Source organism: Monomorium pharaonis, chromosome 6 (assembly GCF_013373865.1).
Source record: "Monomorium pharaonis isolate MP-MQ-018 chromosome 6, ASM1337386v2, whole genome shotgun sequence".
Taxonomy (NCBI): domain Eukaryota; kingdom Metazoa; phylum Arthropoda; class Insecta; order Hymenoptera; family Formicidae; genus Monomorium; species Monomorium pharaonis.
The window spans coordinates 12525440-12546218 of NC_050472.1; the positions used below are offsets into that span (position 1 = coordinate 12525440).

General features: G+C 30.2%; 1 protein-coding gene across 7 annotated transcripts in view; it reads left to right on the plus strand.

Moving 5' to 3' along the window:
* Positions 1-20779, plus strand: part of LOC105831040 (serine/threonine-protein kinase PRP4 homolog) — a 74938-nt gene that overhangs the window by 36988 nt on the left and 17171 nt on the right. For all 7 annotated transcript variants that reach the window (XR_004963871.1, XM_036288912.1, XM_036288916.1 and 4 more), the window contains exons 7-12: positions 615-1260; positions 16239-16583; positions 16679-16764; positions 16846-16992; positions 17071-17224; positions 17317-17569. Coding sequence is in view for 6 of the 7 variants with exons in the window: in XM_036288912.1 (XP_036144805.1) it covers positions 615-1260; positions 16239-16583; positions 16679-16764; positions 16846-16992; positions 17071-17224; positions 17317-17569 (1631 nt within the window). In the remaining variant the exon portion in view is untranslated. The remainder of the gene's footprint in view (positions 1-614; positions 1261-16238; positions 16584-16678; positions 16765-16845; positions 16993-17070; positions 17225-17316; positions 17570-20779) is intronic.

Here is a 20779-nt window from a genome sequence, read left to right on the forward strand (position 1 = left end):
TTTACATGTCAAATGCACACATTACGTCGAACATTAAATTTAATTATGGTATTTGAAATATATTCAAGTCCTTCAAATGTTAAAAAATTAATACCCAACATACTTCTCAAAATGAGGTAAAGAATAGACACCAATAAAACTTTCATATACTTGCAATACTGAAATACAGGTTTTATGACAATAAAACAAACACTAATGACCAATGGCCATGTTATAATGTCTAAACAATACGTAAAAAAGTAATTTAGACAGTTATCCCCAAAACTCAACACAAAGTATATAAGATATTGCGAATTCCATAACCCCACATCTAGTCCATAACTGCCTTTCTAAAAATGTTAAAAGTATATGTGAGAGTAGGATGTAATTGCTTAATTTTTATATACATATTTTTATATTTATAATTGTATACTTATACAAAGTTAATTGAATGATCCATGGCATCCAGTAAGGGTTCGAAAAGTGTCCTTGAAGTTATTATTCATCTTATTCATCTTATCCAATATGATTTATTGAAAGTTATTTGTTATCAAAAATATATTTTATTAGTTTATTTACTATATTATATTATTATTATATTAATAATTTATTGCATTAACAATATATACATATAGAGAAGAAAACAGAAAACGAGAGCCACCTATCCATTATAATTCAAAAACTCGTAACAATGAGTTAAAAAGTTTAGATAACAAAAGCCACGACAGAATGGGAAGTCGCGAGCGTCAAGACAGTCGAGATCGTCACATTAGTCACGATCAACGCAGTCATGATAGATTATCGAGTAGAGAGCCCCGCCGTCATGCTAGTCGTGACAAAAGGGATAGTAAGAGCAAAGATCGTCATGGAAATAAAGATCGACATGATGGTAGTCGCGATCGACGAGAAATTCGATATCATGATCATCGAATCGACGATCGGTCTCGCAATACCGTGAGAAGATCACGTAGTTTAAATCGAACCAGATCAGAAAGAGAACGAAACGATCGGTATAAAAGATCCAGATCTCCTTCTCGAAGTCACAGAGATCGAGATAAGCAACAATTCAGGGATCATATTAGAGATCGCGAAAAGGATAGAGAGAGAAATAACAAGAGAGATCGTAGCGATAAGTACAAAGATTCTTTATCGGAAGGTCTTAAGATAGAACATTCGGACAGCTCAAGCGAAGAAGACATCAGAGATATTGATATCGAGGAAGAAGAAGATGAAGAAGCTATTATAGAACGTCGACGAAAACAAAGAGAAGAATTGCTCAAAGTAAGTAACATATTCTCGACAAGATTAAGAAGTAATTTGTTATTTGTAACAAAGATGGACTTTCTTTCAGTAGTTATAATTTAACTTTTTTTTTCCTGTAACTATAACAATTACATTTTTTGTAATAATTAGTAATTAATTTAGTAGTTATTTTTTTAGTTTATATTTTACTTAATTTTATTTGTCAATGTATGGTCTGTGTTCAGCAGAACAAATTTGAAATTATATAAATATTACAAACTACTTTTTAAAGTCTTAGGTTATTGATTTACAATAATTTTATCTTAAAGTTTAAATTTAATAACTTTTTAACTGAAAAATAATTCTATAACTTCAATAATTATTCAATAGGTATAAATATTATTTTATTATATAAATTATTTTTAATTAATTTAATTCTTATGTATTTTTGGTAATTATGCACAATAAAGGTGACCTCGCCGATAATCTTGATATATATTGTCAAGGACACAGTTCTGAGTAACGTACAAAAAGTTTTAATCGTCGCTCATCATTTATTAAAAAGTTTTTTACAATAAAAGTTTAATAAATATTATTCTTAAAGCGTAATAATTTTGATTTTACGAAAATTAGCAACATGAGCATAAACAGCGGACAGTCTTTGGCCACAAGTGCATACAAAAAGTGCGCAAATTTCAAATGTGCACGTATTTTATGACGAGACTATCAACAGTCTCTCGTCGGTGTTTAAGGATCTCGTTTTACATGGAAAGTTATTAAGTTATGTAGTACAGAGAATACGTGGACGGGGGAGGGGCAGAGTACCTAACCCTTTTAGATTAAGTTAGGTTAGGTTAGATTAGGTTAGGTTGCAATGCCAGATTTGAAATTGTGGCCAAGTAGCGAATTAAAATTGGTTGGGTTAAAGTTAGGAAAAATTATGGGGAGGGAGTGCAAAGGGAGGAATCTCTTCCCCGCCCGTTCTCTATACCACATAACTTACACGATTTTCCACACAAAACGATTAAGAGAAACTGAAAGAATATATTGACAATTACGAAAACAAACTTGCGAAAAATGTAAATAATTACAAGAAATGTAAATAAATACTGCAACCGCTTTGAAGGAAATATGAGCTCTTTTACTTATATTTTTGTTATTTTATGCAAAAGAAAATCAAAATTATTACGTTAAATGAAAATTTTTATTAAACTTTTATTGTAAAAAACTTTAATAAATGACTAGCAATGATTAAAACTTTTCGTACATTACTTAGACAGTGTCCTTGACAACATATATCAAGTCATTGAAATCGGTGAGGCCACCCTTATTGTGCATAATTATCATATTTTCTTAGAAGAGATGCGTTTTATATGAAGATAGTTTTATGAGTTTTTGAGCGCTGATTCTAAATTAGCTATTAAAATTAAAATTTAAAATGACGGATTCAAAATGGCAGCCATAAAATGTTGAAATATTGGTATATTTAAAATATGAACGTGGATTAAGGTTCTTGTTCGATTATTAATAATAAATCAAATAATTAAACTTAAAATGGTGGGTTTAAGATGATGACCGATAACACCTGAAATATCGATATATTTAAAATATGAGTTTGAATTAATTTTTTTTAAATATTAATCATAAATTACATATAAAAATTACAAGATAATACATCTCGAATAGCTATTACAAGGAATTTCTGAGCATATATAAATACGTGCACTCGTCAGAATTGTCAGAAAACGCCCGTAATACATATTAATGTAGCATGAGTACACAAGATCTTTCTAATTAATCAATCTGTCATGTGTTCTGATTAATATTTCCAGAATAATACAATATTTTATATTGGCTATAGAATCCAGTTTGAAGCCCACAACACATTTTTCCAACTATTACAATATTTATATTTACATTGTATATTACATTTACAATATTCATAAAAAGTTTTAATTTTTTTCCTATGAAGACTTAAACGAGAAGATCAGCCACTTTTGGTCCATTGAGTTGTATTTGTATGCGTCGTAACACGAGTCATATCTGCAGTTGTACTGTGTGTGTGTGCGTGCGTGCGTGCGTGCGTGCGTGCGTGCGTGCGTGCGTGCGTGCGTGCGTGCGTGCGTGCGTGCGTGCGTGCGTGCGTGCGTGCGTGCGTGCGTGCGTGCGTGCGTGCGTGCGTGCGTGCGTGCGTGCGTGCGTGCGTGCGTGCGTGCGTGCGTGTGTGTGTGTGTGTGTGTGTGTGCGTGCGCTTTGCTTTTGACGTGTGTGTGAAATATAGCATTTGACCTTATGGGTCGTCGTCATTTTTGGTCCAAATAGCTTGAAGCTAGTGTGAAGACCTTACTTAGCGCCATCTGTTCATCGATAGTATAGACTTACTAGAATAGACTGCTTATGAGGTGGAGAAACGGTGGTGGGGGTATCCGTCATTCAGAAAAGGATAACTGTTAATATGGGTTGCTATCTTTTTCTAGTGGGCGTAACTTCGTAATAGCGAGGAAGGTCCTTTTAATATTCTATTTTGCATACGCAGCAACTCAACACCATTATTTCAATTGTTTAAATAAAATTATTTACACGTTAAACTCACTTATCTCAAAATATCCGTTTTGATCATCTGATCTCACATGAAGCTCACATCGACAACATGCATACTAAATGACAACACACTCACGCTCTGACACCGTTATTGGTCGCTATGCTTCCCCACTATTCTGCATTAGAAAGAGATAGAACCTCATTAACGACAGTTATTCTTGGCACTGATCATATTCTACACAAAATAATTGTACACAATCAGAATATTCTACACAATATATTGTACACAAAAAATTCTACGTGAAAAAACTGCACAAGAATTATCCTTGAATTGAAAATTGCACACGGTTATATGGTGCGTAGAAAAACTGTAGTGGACAGTTTTTCCATGCTATTCGTTTCCAATGTTTTTGCGTTAACCAAATAGCGACTTTAAAATGTTTGAGTTAGGTTAGAAAAAATTACGGGCAGGGGAAGGGGCAAAGCCCCTTCCCCGCCCACGCATTTTCTAAAAATATATTCTTTTTCAATCAAAAGTATGCGCATATATGGCCACGGGACCATGTTCAGTCGCAACATTTCGTCAGTATGACAGGTTCCATAATCTGTCAAATAGTGAACTTTAACGATTAATATCTCGTTTCGCGGGGCAGAGCGACGCTTTTTTTGCCAGATTCGTGTTCTACGCACAAAAACACAATATTGTTAAGTTTTAACAAATTTGGTGAACTGTGAGCTCTCTTTAAGTATTACCTCTTCGAGAATATTTAATTTAATTGTAAATAATTAAAATTACACAAATGTAATTGAATTACACAAATGTAATTAAATTACATCCATGTAATTTAATTACTTTGAGTAACAATTACTCTGGACATCTATTACAAATGCTCAAACAAATTAGCAATTCAATGGTGTTTAATTACAAATGTTCAAAATAATGTGTAATTAAATCACATTTAATTATTCATTGTTTTAAGCATTTTTAATTTGGTAATAGTCAATTACAAATTCGCCCATCTCTGTATCTAGCACAAGTCATGCGTTCGAATTTCAAATGTCTACAGGGTCATTCAGAACAACTTTAAGTCCGTAAAATGACGTATTCCTGACGCAATTCTAAGACGATTTTTCCTTTACCAAAATTTTATTTAAAGCGCAGTTTTTGAGTTATAAGCCAAAATAGTTAACGAATCACGCGTCGAGTACAGAAGGCAGGCAGGAGCGGCGCGCCACGAGCGTAACGCGGGCGCGGCTGACTATCCGCGTCAGCTGATGGGTGATTGCCACCGCGTAAGTCGCTAATTATTTTATCTTATAACATAAAATTATGCTTTAAATAAAATTTTGGTAAAGAAAAGATTGTCTTGGAATTATGTTAGAAACACGTGTTTCTTAAAATCACTGTAATAACTAAAAGTTGTTCCTAATCGCCGGCCGTCGAACGCTGCAACCAGCTAATTGCTACACGCGATGTGTGTGTATGCCGTGTTTGTGTAAAAGAGAGAGAGAGAGAGAGAGAGGGTGAGGTCGGAAAGACGTTCATACACACGCACGCATATACTCTCTCTCCCTCTCCCCCTCCCCCCCCCTCTCTCTCTCTCTCTCTCTCTCTCTCTCTCTCTCTCTCTCTCTCTCTCACACACACACACACACACACACACACACACACACACACACACAAACACGGCATACACACACATCGCGTGTAGCAATTAGCTGGTTGCAGCGTTCGACGGCCGGCGATAGGAACAACTTTTAGTTATTACAGTGATTTTAAGAAACACGTGTTTCTAACATAATTCCAAGACAATCTTTTCTTTACCAAAATTTTATTTAAAGCATAATTTTATGTTATAAGATAAAATAATTAGCGACTTACGCGGTGGCAATCACCCATCAGCTGACGCGGATAGTCAGCCACGCCCGCGTTACGCTCGTGGCGCGCCGCTCCTGCCTGCCTTCTGTACTCGACGCGTGATTTGTTAACTATTTTGGCTTATAACTCAAAAACCACGTTTCAAATAAAATTTTGGTAAAGGAAAAATCGTCTTAGAATTGCGTCAGGAATACGTCATTTTACGGACCTAAAGTTGTTCTAAATGACCCCGTATAGATGATTATCTTCTTATTTTTACATTCTTCAGCCGTCAAAATGTGTTGCCGTTGCCCGACGCTTGAGAGTCTTTCTTCATTTTTTTATTTTTTGTTATTTTTTTATTTGGGGAGGGTATTTTTTCAAATTTTAATTTTTTGTATTTTTTATTTTTTAAAAAGAATTTTTATTTGATTCCAACATATAGAATTTATAAGCGTTCCTTCATAAATCATGAAATTTCCTGAAACAAAGCTTTAAAAAAGACAAAAACCAAAGGACAAAAAAAACAAAAAGAACTCTCTAATTCAGTTACCCCCTCGCGGTGAGATTCGGGCAATGGCAACATATTTTGACAGCTAAGGAATGTGAAAATAAAAAAACAATCATATATATATATATATATATATATATATTTGATGTACATAGGTGTATGCGTAGATGTGAGCATGATGAAATACCAGATATGAACACTTATGACTTTTCTCCATTATTTGGCGATAAATGTTTTTCTCGCATTTCTTGAAAAAGACCGCTATTATTTATATTGATTATGTATTATTATAATCTCGACTCACATAAACAACAAACTTGGGTATTTTTAAAGTATTTTAAAGAGATATTACGAAAAAAAAGCGAAAAATCGAAAATATTTTGGTTATATATTTGGTTTTTCCATCTTTTGACCGCCATGTTGAATTTTTTAAAAATTCGCAATAGGATTTGAAAGAGCAGATATCCATTCTACGATTTATGCCTATTGCAATGATCCTGCAAAACATTTTTGCATCCAAAATGTGGAATTTTTAGAAAAAAAGGTCGAAAAATGTTGCTCTTTTTTGGAAAAATGGGCCATAACTTTTTTTACTCGTCAATTCTGACGCCGGCATTCGAAAGAGGAGGTTTTAGACTATTAAAAACGTTAGCTAAGTTTTTTTTCTACGACGTCTATGTAAAAAATTTGAGCGTTGAACGTGGAGAAAAAATAGTGACCATTTGGTCCTAAATGGGCTAAGTAGAAGTTGATAGGATTATTTGTTTAAAATTTATAATGGTTTTGTAAGTGAGACAAATATATTTCAAAGGTTAATTACTATATTAAATATATTTTTGGTTTAAGATTCTTGGGCCCTCATCGCAGCCATATTAAATTTGTGACGTTAAAGGTAAGAAATTGATTATATTCCGATTTGTACTAGTTTGACTTTTTTTTAGATGTTGATAGCCACTTAATTAAATCGAGTGTTTTAAATTCGTTGTAACCCAAATAAAAATTAATAGCTTGCACTTTTACAGTCACTTGTAACAAGTTTTATTTATTTATATTAAAAATTATTTTCAAAGATGGACAGAAATAAAGTAATAATGCTCAACATGCATTTTTACAAGTTCTAGCAAAAGTAATGACGAAGAAATAGAATTGTTTTAAAAGAATGTCTTTATAAATTAAGAATAAAGATTTTTATAGAACAGTGATCTATGCTTCTAATAATAAAAAATTTAAACATTTTTTATTAACTTGTCCACAATTTCCAAATAAAACATTTTTAGCTAAATACTTTAGCAGAGTACGCGCATGAGCATTTGCGGGTTAGAACCATAATGAGTTTGAAACACTTGGTTTAATTAACGTGCTGCCAATACCTAGAAAACAAATAAGGCAAATTTGTATGGTTTTGGAATATAGCCATGATACATTGACATCCTAATTTTGCGTCTGTGCCAGCTTACAAATCTTACAAGTATACTAAAGTAATCTGAAGTGTTATTTTATTGAATTATCTTTTTATTTAAAAACGACATAAAATTTTTAACATATTTATTTATTATTATTAGCATGATATTTTTCTAACTTTACAAATTCAATATGGCTGCGGCGAGTATCCAGGATCTTTTATATATTATTTAAATGATTAATTTATAGTATAGTAAACTGTGTAACAAGTCGATTTTTTCGGCACTAGTGCAGAGAGTGGACGCACGAGTCAGAAAAAGCCGATCCATACTATTTTTTGTTATAAATGCATAGAAAATGTGAGAAGGGATTTAGAAAGCGGGAAGTTCAGGGCAAAAAGTGGGAGATCTGCGAGAAAGTCCCTCGCAAAATGAAAAAAACTTTACCTAGTTTTATTGACACTAATTATTATGTTTGACTTCTTTTACGCGGTCGTGGTATAACACAATGTTTGATTTGATGTCTTTAAGTGACATAAATTGACAAGTTAACCAAAGTTTACGATAGTGACGAAGCGTTGATAACTGTGAGAGTTACCGTGTGGGTCGCAAGATGATATGCGTTCAACAATAATCGAAGGCATGTCATCTTGCGACCCAAATCAACTTAAACGTAGACAAAGGAGGGAAAAATGATCAAACAGAAAGTCATGCTAGAAAGTTTTTTTGCATCGATATCTATTGGAGGACAAAAATTGTAATAATGAGTTACTTGTTTGAGAAAACTGTTCTGTGTGAAAATCGACGATTTTATGCACAACAAAGTAACACGAAAAGGACTACTTTCAATTCACGTGTAATCGTGTCACGTGTAATGTAACAAAAAATAATATTTATATTTGTGGAATATGCATATTATTAGTAGCTTCTTTGTGGTAACTTACATGCTGTTGAATTTATATCTCGTGAGTGCGTATAATCGCATGCGTGCAATTTTGATTTAAAATTAAGTTAACCTTAACAAGATCAAATAAATAAAATAGATATTACTATTAATCAAAATCAAACAGATATTATCATTAAATTAGGATTAAATAGATATTACTATTAAATATGTTTTTCTAAATCTTTATATGTATAAAAAATTTTTTGTGAAGAATACGAGGTATTTGACTCTATTTACACTTTTTGTATAGAGAAGGCGGTAATATGAACACCCATTTATATTTTATACAATAACTTTGTTAATAATCAATATTTTGAGTTGAAACTTCACAATTATATTCATCAATGTGTTGTTCATTAAATTTTAAATTCAAAATTATGAAATATTATACATAATTTATAAAAATGTAGCAACACTGCATAATGGGTCAAAGAGAAACAGGGAACACTGATGGAAATATTTTCTTGAAAATATAATGAAATGTAATGAAATTTAATGAACTTTTTGCTGAAAACCTTACTCAATTGACCTATTTTATTATTATTTTATTAATATTTTAGTAAATATTAATTTTTAATCTGAATATATTAAAGTATTTTTAATGAAATTTAATTATGTGTTTAGTTTTGAAAAAAAAATTATTTAGCACGATTTATTGTAGCTCATTAAAATGGATCCAAGTTTTATTGTAAATTACATGTATTAGATGCAGTAAGAGAGAGAGAGGGGACGAGAGGGGGGGTAACAATGCTGCCAGACGAAATGGATAGGCAGCATTTACTCTCTTCCAGTGAAGGAAGCTAATTTTTACTTGTCTTAACCACACTGCAGGTGGTCTTTATGTAGCCGTTTGGCTGCACTTTGCTCCCGAGAGAGTTAAGCCGCCTATCGACGGCGCCGCACACTAACTGGTGGGCAAGTCTGCACGTGGCCTATTGCTTTTGCCGACTGGACGGCCGAAAAGATATCTTTTAGCTTACTTTTTGCTTTGCCGAAAATACAACTATAAAAAATTGACGGAAAGATGTCCCTTTTAAGTTGTCTTTCCGACAATACTATAAAAGATGTCTTATAGTTATCTTTTAGTCTTACCAAAAGACAACTTAAAAAAGACATCTTTTCGTCGTCTTTTTTAAGTTGTCTTTTTGGTAAGACTAAAAGATGACTATAAGACATCTTTTATAGTATTGTCCAAAAGGCAACTTAAAAGGACATCTTTCGTTGATTTTTTATTTTGTGCTGTCTGGGAAGTTTCTCATTCTGACAAAATTTTTAATTCAAACAATTTAAAAAAATATATACATATGTATTATAATATTTCACGTATTTATATACATATATTAGATGTGTATTTTATATTAAATAGATACAAATAGATAATTCCATAAATTAATTACTAATATACAATGACATGTAATAAAACACAATAAAATATAATTAAAAAATCAAATTTCAAAATAGCAAAGTAATTTTCAACGATAGTTTAATATTTTATATAATTTTTATTATTTTTAACATTATTTAAAAAAAAAATTAAGTTATAGAATCAGTAAATTAATAAAGTAAGTATTCCTTAAAATAATTGAAAAAAATTTTATTATATATATATATATATTTTTTTTTTTAACAAGAATTAGCAAAATAATGCAAAAATTTTTAATAATTTCATGAATTAATTTTATCAACATTTTAGCAACTAATGAAATAACTATTCCACTAATAATTTAAAAGAACTTTATTATATTAATATTTTTTTAATTTTTAACAAAAATTAGCAAAACAACGCAAAATTTTCTAATACTTTTATGAATTAGTTTTATGAATATTTCAACTTTTTTTTTATTTACAAATAATATAATTTTTAATTTAATACAGTAACTTATAATATCTAATACTCGAAAACTTTTTTATCACTTCTTAGCAGTACATCTTTAATTTTCTTCATATTGCGCTGCATTACACGAACTTTTATATAGAAAATTACTGATTTATTTTGAAATATATTGAATAATTTTTTAATAATTTTTATTTTAATTTTTATCGATTTCATAATGAAACGGATCAATTATTGAGATTTTCAGCAAAATATTTCTGTCGTCGCACCTTCGATTAATCTGACAACACCGAAATTTATTTGTTATTTTGCCGGTCGGAGAATAGAGGCAAATGAATAGAGGCAGTTGTTAAAATAAGCTTGCTTTATTCTTCTACTCCAAGGAGTGTCCGCTCAGATCTATTGGCTATATTTCTTTCCACCACGAAAATATAATAACCGGATCGCACTTTCGACTCGTAAGTAAATTTCGACTAGACGCGTGGTCTCACGTCGATAATTATTCAGACAATGCCTCTGATTATCGTTTGGAACACTCGCAGTAACTCAAAACGTAAGGCGTGGGAACCTGGACGACCAATCAACGGTCGCCATCCAGGTGTTTGCTTGGATTCCGAACATTAGATATTTACATTTTTGTCCAAAGAATGGCACGCAAGGCCGAAACTTTCTCTTCGAACGCACAGCAATGTAGAAACGAGAAGGCTTGATTCTCCGCAGCCAACTTGGCCAGAGTTATGTTAAATTTATAATATAATATATCGTACTTTCTCGAACAATTTCTATCAGAGTACAATGGCTATCGCAAAAATAGATGTAAAAACTTGGTTTTGTTTAGAAAAGTGATAGTATTTTGTTAGAAAATTATATATTTATGTAAAATAAATTATTATATTAAAGGAGGTAATTTTTTTTATTTGTAGTTAACAGGAATTAAAAATAACCTTGCATTGAAAGAACGAATTGTTTAATATTTGTTCAACAACAAGGATGCTTGCGAGCGTTAAGTAGAACGCATCCAAAATATGTTGTGCTATAATTACAGAAAAAAAATATTGTAAAATACATTTACACATAACTTCTTTCTGTCGCAAGACAAATGCGGGTCACACACTTTTTCTGTAGAATGTAACAGTAAGGTTTCGACATGTTGGATTGGGAGACCGAATTAATAGTAACTGACTGAATTGCATACGTGATTGGTCGAAACTTTACTGTTACGTTCTACGGAAAGTGTGTCACGCAGTGCTGCCAGATTTTGCCTGGTTACCCGGCATGCTAGACAGACGTATGTGCTTACGAATTAAATACAGTATTACAAATTTGCAGACTCTTGTAACTACACACACAGACGGATAAGTAGAGAGTAAAATGTTCAAATAATGATGAAAAATACACATTTTTCTGTAATTAAGAAAAATATTTTATTTATTAAAAATACTACTTAAATGTCTTCTCTACTACTAGGAGTACTGGGCTTGCCCAGCTAAGCGCCCATAATACACATAATTATATTTACCACCCATCACATATGCGCGGGTTGCCACGTGGAGAGAGGTTTAGCAGCACTGAGTGTGTGTGATCAGCTAAAATTCTGTATATTGTCACGTGAATGGTTAACACCACAGCGACAATTGATTTATCGAGAAATTGTCGAGATATTGAGATCTCGAAAGTGACCATATTACCAGCACCAGCACGCTTAGATGGCTATATTATCAAAATCCTATTATTGTTTAATTTTGTATAACTCGAGATTTCTATATAGCCGAATAAAAAATTAAATAACAATAAAATACTCAAGTGTACCCAGGTAGCAAATACAAGTCATTTTAACGTCAAATTTTAGTCATTCCCTAATAATTATTGACGTCACTACTTGATGTCTTAATAACGTTAAAATGACAGTCTAATGTCACAGACTGTTGACATCACAATAAAGACGACATTTTAATGTCATTTTTATGACTATCCTAGGTAGTAAAAGTCGCCGTTATTTTGACATTTTAGAAAATATTTCGGGTACATGTCCTATAAATGCAACACTTGCATTGTGAAAATATTGAAATAACATAATTATAATGTAAAAAAAATTAATTTACGTTGTTTCTCAACAAGCATCGTTATCCCCATCACACCATAATCACATCTGGCATTGCCTAACTTCTGCGGTCACCCATCCAACTCTGAACCGCCGTCGACATTGCTTGACTTCGAAAATCGTACGCAACCTAGCACTTCACGATGATCCATGAACACTTGATACATATTTGTTATAGATCAGTTCAATAGATGTCAGAAACATGAAACGTATAGTTAAATAATATTTATAAATAAATATAAATCTACAGTTTTTTTACTGATTTTTACATATGCGAAATAACATGTGGAATAACTTATAAAAATATGTTTTTGTTCTATTCTTTTGATAAAGCTAAATTATATCCCAGACAACACACAATATGAATAAAATATTTTCAAAATATTTATAATATTTATTTGAATATTTTATAAATATTTATCCAAATATTTTATAAATATTTTTTGTGGTTTTAGATTTGACAGATCATAAAGATTTATCATAAATATTATAAAAATATTTATGAAATATTTATAAATATTTACGAAATATTACTTGTACAAATCTTTATTTTTTTATTTACCATAAATATTGTATAAGATATTTAGTCTATATTTTAATAATATGTTGAATAAAGATTTTTTGTTTATGTATTATATATAAAATATGTTTAAAATATTTATATAATATTTTTAAAAAATAAATATTTATCATAAATATTGTGTGCTGTCTGGGATAATTCTAAATATAGAGAGATTAATATATGGTGATTAATATGTATAATCTTTGGAATCAATAGTTTTTTTATGTTTGTTTATATGTTTATATGTTGGATTATGTTCATACAAATAATTAAAAAATAAATGCATAAAATTCAAATTATTATATTTGCTAACCGAGAAGCAAAATCGAATTAATACGTCATAGTAACGGTATGATGGCAAGAAATAGGACCAAAATATTATGTCATAAAGACGTCAATATGCCGTCATTTAAATGTCATAGTCGCATTTTTTATTTAAATGTTTGATCATAGGACGTCATTCGTACCAATATGACCAAAATTTGACGTCAAAATGACTTGTCTTTGCTACCGGGGTATATACATTTGGGTGATAATGCGTTTAAATTTAAAAAGAATGAGAAAGTATATGTAATTAAATGTTAAAAGTAGAAGTACAAATGTTAAATGTAAAATGTAAAAATGTCTTATAACAAATATTGATTATTGCGCTTTGTCCCTATATAACACCAGACTACTAAATAAATAATGATTAAATTGATAATATAAGTCGACTTTCTGGCAAAAATCGTTTTATTAATTATACGACGTTTCGACCATTGATTTTGGTCCTCCTCAGATAAGGTACAATCTTTACTTTATAAATATCACATATTGACATAATTACCTTATAAATACGGACCAACGAAATATAAAGCTCGTTCTAAAAAAATAAATACAGAATAATATATTGTTTTAGTTTTGGTGGTCAATTCTATGAACAGGTGTATGGTAGCCCCATGGACTTTCCGCTATCACCAATAATAGCGGAATTAGTTATTGACGATTTAGAAACCATTTGCTTGCAAAAACAAATTCATTGTACTACCGTTATGTTGACGATATAATCACCGTTTTACCTGAGAATGAAATCGATAATGTCCTCTCAACTTTTAACAATTACCATCCTAGATTAAAATTTACACACAAAATTGAAATCAACGGGAAGATACCTTTTTTGGACACCATAATCGTGAAGATAAAAAACTGCTAACAAATTAGTACCATAAGCCCACGTTTTCGGGCCGCTATGTGAATTACTTTTCAAACCATCCATTTCGATACAAGACTAATACCATAATTAACTTTTTCGACAGAGCAATTTTATTATCTGACAGAAAATTTCATACAACAAATATTACGTTGGTAAAAAATATTTAAAAAAATAACTGCTATCCGGACGAAGTCATTGACAAATATATTAATAGACGGATTAAAGAATTGAAAAATCGTACACTTTTTTCTAACGTTAGCTCGACAATGGAAAACTTGACCTTTGACACGAAAAGAAGTTTAACACTGCCTTACAGCAAAGGCATCACTGATGGTATTAATCATCACTTGAAAAAAATGGACATTAGTACGTTCACGGTTCCAAAAAGCTTGATAGTATTATTAAAAAAGGAAAAGACAATCTTGACAATTTGAAGAGAACAGATGTTGTTTATCATTTGAGGTGCAATGGTTGCAGTTCATCCTACATCGGTCAAACAAAGCGTCAATTAGAGATACGATTGAAAGAGCACAAGAGTGACATAAGAAAAAATGAGAGTGAACAGTTATGAGTAAGCACAGAGTTATAGCAAATCATGATTTTGACTGGCAAATCCCGCAAGTATTGCATACAGAGAAAAATAGGAAAAAACGTGAAATAGCCGAGATGTTTTTTATAAAAAAGAACAATAATTCTTTAAATCTTCAGAAAGATACAGAAAATTTAAACACTCTGTATAACCAAATAATAATGTTGGCCTAATGTTTACTTTTATGTACATATATCCTCATGACTTCTTGTTTTGCTCTTAGTTGCTTTGAAAACCTGCTACCAGCTTGACGCAATTTACACGATGCTCTGTTAAAATTTATTTTATTGCTTAAACTTTTATTAAAACGTAATTTATATTATACAATTTATCTATGGACATTGACATGTAAGTTTAAATATTCTAATATTTAATTCGATAAATTTTCTTAACCTATATTTACTGCAACGGGTGGTTGTAAAAGTTATCGATGCCACAATACATCATTCTGTATTTATTTTAGAACGAGCTTTATATTTTGTTGGTTCGTATTTATAAAGTGATTACGTCGTAACGAAAGATTGTACCTTACCTGAGGAGGACCACAATCAATGGTCGAAACGTCGTATAATTAATAAAACAATTTTTGCCAGAAAGTCGACTTACATTATCAATTTAATCATTTGATTTTACTGGCGACAAAAAGTACACCATAAATAAATAATACCATAAATTATTAGAATTCGTCAATTAATAACGGAAATAATATGGGTAGCTATGTGTGGGTAGCTTAGTATCCGCACTGGTCATATTACCACCTTCTCTATCTTTATGCACGTGTGCATATGTGTAGTAATGTTAGAAACATTAAATGCTTGTATTTTAAGTATTAATGCATAAATATTATAAAAAATAAAAACAAAAAAGTAACTAAAAGATTACACATTTTGTAATGACACATTTGTGAATAACTAACGTGTTAGTCTTTGGAGATAATTTATAACGATAACTACTTTAAAAGTGTTTAGTAAAAAAAAATAACTAGCTAAATTTAAAATAAGCCTCTATAAGACACTCGTGCAGAATACTTTATCAGGGAATCCAGTTTCGAATTCTGGCTATTATTTTCCGCAATAAATTATTTTTTAGAAAGGAGGGAATCTTATAGATATAGATGCTTTTAAAGGTGGATATCTAACTAGTAACAATGTTTAAAGACTGACAACAATATCCGCGCACAGTTTATATGAATTAGAAGTATTAATTTTACAGAAAAATTATATTCAACATTAACTTTATTGCAGACCGAATAGGCAATTTTACTTTTATATTTATGTTTAAAACATTTATTGGTTGTATTATTGTTGTAATTGGTTACTTTTACAAACTTTCAATTTTGATTTTCTATATTATGTATACATTATATGCATGTTATTCGATTATTGAATAATTCACGATGGGGACACACACATACACACACACACACACACACACACACATTTATTCACTTATTTTCTCACTCTCTTCTGGTCTCTCTTTACAGAGACTAAGTGGACCAAATGAAGATTCTAATATGTCTGCTGATATCATTGTTGCTGATTCTCCAGAAAGCCAATCTAATATATCACAAAAATCTGTAGAGATGCCATCCAATAACAATGAATCTCTTTTGGAGAGTCATACTCCACCACTGCCTACAGAAAAACTAGAGTCTCCGCCTCCAGCTAAAAAGCGAAAATCCAGATTTGAGGATGCACCACTTAATGAGCCAGACAAAACTGAGAATATCAAAATATCTGAAAGATTTAAACAAGAAGAAAAACCAACTTCGAAAAAATCGAACGAATGGGACATGTTTGCGGAAGCAGATAATATCGGTGATTTTAACGTATGTTTTTTTTATTTAGTCTTTCTTTATCTGTATATTTACTTTATTCTCCTACCTTTGATTTTTTATCTCTATTCTATTTTTTTATTATTCAGAGTCCTACGTTAGAAGGAAAACGTCAAGGAGGACCAGACAATCCTAGTTTGACAGATAACTGGGACGACGCCGAAGGATATTATCGGTTACATATTACTTATTTGTTTTATGTCATTTTAATTTAAAAGTTAATCAACTTAAAAACTAATAATATAATTTGTTTTAGAGTGCGCGTTGGAGAAACACTAGACGCGCGATACGTAGTTTATGGATATACAGGACAAGGAGTATTTAGTAATGTAGTAAGAGCGAGAGACAGCGCTAGAGGAAATTTAGACGTAGCTGTGAAAATTATAAGGAACAATGAAATAATGTAAATATTAATAACATTTCTATTTTTTTATCTCGATTGCAATATATCATAATGCTATTATCCTTTTTATTCTTACAGGCATAGAACTGGTTTGAAGGAGCTAGAGATTCTTAGAAAGCTGAACGACGCTGATCCGGAAGATAGATTTCACTGCTTGCGTCTATTTAGACATTTTTTCCATAAAAATCATTTATGTATGGTTTTCGAACCTTTAGCCATGAATTTAAGAGAGGTGCGTATTAACGTTTATTCGTCATAAATAAAATTTACAATCTAAAACAATTAAAACAATATTATTATATCATGTTTGTTGGAAAATCGTAGGTTTTAAAAAAATATGGTAAAGACGTTGGTTTACATGTCAAAGCAGTAAGATCGTATACGCAGCAACTTTTTCTAGCACTAAAATTATTAAAACGTGCAAATATTCTGCATGCTGACATCAAACCGGATAATATTCTAGTCAGTGAAAGCAAACTGGTGTTAAAACTCTGTGATTTTGGTTCCGCATCGCACGCCCATGAAAATGAAATAACACCGTATTTAGTTTCGAGATTTTATCGTGCACCCGAAATTAGTAAGTATTTTGCTTTGTTATAAAATTCTAACTTTGCCTAATTATCATCACACGTTTTTTTTTCTTACCTAACATACGAAATTTTTACTATATTATTTACAAGCACAATTTTGTTCTATTTTATGCATTTGGAAAGTAATGTCGGATGTTACCCTGATTGTTTCCTAGAGATGCAGATGTTAAACTTGTCAATTAAGGAAATTTTAAACTGACGGAATTGTATTGACTTTGCAGGGTACAAAATTTTTTGATTAGTTTTACAGAATTAAAAACTTTTTTACGTTTTAAGTTTAAAGTACATACAAGAACAAATCGTGGAATGTTTAACTTGAGCTTAAGAATAAAAACCGCCAATATAATAAATTTTTAATTTTTTTGCTCTCAAACTTAAATAGAGTATTCTATGATTTAGTCTTGCATGCATTACAGAGGTAAAAGTTTTCAATTCTGTAAACCCAATTCGAAAAATTTCGTACTCTGCAATTCCTTTAATTCTGTGACTTTAAGAATTACTTTAAGAATTTCTTAATGACACACATTACATATATTGACATATTAATCTAAGAATTGTGTCTTATTGATTTACATCAGGGTTGGAGGTTTAATATAATCTACATTATACGTATACAATGCAAATTATGTAAACTACATATTATAAATTATTTACATAAACTATGAATCATCGTAGATTCAAATTTTATCAGAAATTATAGAAATTATAAATTGTTTTTATTATTATATAGGGTATCCGAAAAATCGCGCATTTGAAGGACAAGACATGATGCTTCTTGCTAAAATAAACAACTTTTTTCTTTAGCAAAATTGCGTTCGACAAATAGTTTTCGCAGGAGAGCAGATTAACATTAATGAACAAGTGTTCTTCTATTTGGCGCTCAGCGCCGTTGTGCGCTTTTCACTTGTTCATTTGAAAATAAAAACAAATATAAATAGTAATATGTTCTGTGAGCTGAGCGTTCTATTCTAAATATTGCATATGATTAAATATCACTAAACTTAAAGAATAATTTAAAAGTAATATAAAAGTAAAGCTTATTGTTGCCAGTAGTAATATAAGATAAAGAAATATTTTTTAGTTGACATTAACTGGCAGAAATTTTTATTTATATACGATTACACGACATTTTGACTAATATTTTCGGTTTTCTAAGTGGAGAAAGATTAGTTACAGAGTCTCTCCTATCTCCTATCCTCTTTTAAAATAGTCCTCTTTTAAAATAGAGGTTGCATACATAATTACACATACTTGCATACATAATTACACATGCATTTGTGAAAAACAACTACTTTTCGATTGGGTTCAACAGTATTAGTCAGGTTTTCTAAGTAAACATTGGTTTTTTTACCACCATGTTATGACATTTAAGTCGCCATTATGAATCAGCCATTTTTATTCCTGAAAAAAAAAGTTTTTGATTCAAGAAATTTGCAAAGTTCTATATCTTTCATTTATAACTGCATTAAAATTCAACAGAAACAAAAATTCGAGAAATATCCACTTATTTGCCTCCATTTTGTTTTCATCTTAATTTTAAAAAATCCTGCATGCCTTTCAAAAACTTAAACATATAGGATAAGATATATACCCACGTTTTGGGGTGATTTTCAAAAACCATAAATGATAGTAAATTACAGATATATGAAAAATAATTAATAAAAATTTCGATTTGTTGTTGAAAATCGAGCTGTAACTTTTGAACAAATGAAATTTTCGAAATTCTGACGACTGCATCTGAAATAGCAATCCCGAAAACATAAGGAATGACGTTCATACAATTTTATCCGCTCTAACATAAGAAATTATGAGGATACAAATTGCATAGAAAGTGTTCGCATTTGGTCCTTAAAGGGTTAAAATAATATGTATATTAAACATTATATAATTTTTTTTTTTTTTTTTTTTTTTTTAAATAAAATTATAATTTTATTTTATCAATAAATTTGTTTTTTATTAAAGTTTAATAATATAGCAAATAATTAAATAATATACTATATTAAATATATATCTAATATACATCTTATAAAAATCTTTCAATATAAGATTATAATTATTTTATTATATTAATGTAATTTATGTGTTTTTAGTTTAGTAATATAGTAAATATTATTCCAATATAAAATCTAAAATTATAAATATTATTTTATATTATAAATTTAATTTTTTTTATTTAAAATTTAATAATACAGTATAATATATATTTAAGAGAAAAAAAGAGATAGAAAGATAGATAGATAGATAGATAGATAGATAGATAGATAGAGAGGAGAGAGAGAGAGAGAGAGAGATAAGGGTAGAAAAGTAATTAAAAGGAGAAACAGCGACTTTTGCAAAAAGAAAGAACGGATAGCAAGATAAAGAGAGAGTGTAAGAAATAAGGAGAAATATCAGGTAATAATAAAATAGAAAATAACATTATACGATAATGTCCGATGTTTGTTTGTTTTTTTTAAGTTTCTTTAAAATTTTTTCTATATAAAATTCTAAGTATCTTTTATTTTATAAATATAAATTTATTAATTAAATTATAAATTATATTTAAATGTTATTTTCTATTTTTTTTATTACTACCTGATATCTATCTCAATCTCTCTCTCTCTCTCTCTCTCTCTCTCTCTCTCTCTCTCTCTCTCTCTCTCTCTCTCTCTCTCTCTCTCTCTCTCTCTCTCTCTCTCCTTAATCTTTTTCCTCCCCTTAAATTCTCTTTTTCTGATAAAATTCATATTTCATCAAATACGTAAAGTACACGAACTATCAAAATGTAATCTTTTAAATTGAATTTTTATTTAAACTATTTTTTTTTTCTTTCTCTGTATTAATTTATAATTCAATTTATATTTATAAAATAAAAATAAAAAAGTAAAAAGCTAAATGACGCGCGCGAAACGCGCGCAATGTTGTGTTCTAGTTTTTATAAAATTTGGATTATAGAAACACTGTAAATTTGTGAAATCATGCCTGCAAAATTACTGATTTATGCATTAAAAAGAAAACCGCAAAATTATTTACAAGCAATGTGTTGTCTCTAAATACTCGCAAATTTACACATTTCTGATTTCAAAATATAATATATAGATAAATCATGGTAATTCATGTCGTTATATGTCGATAAGTGTAGTTTTAATAGCGTAAGGGCCACTGCACAATCTTCTCCGTAACGCGTTACGTTAAATATTCCATAAATCTAAGCTTGT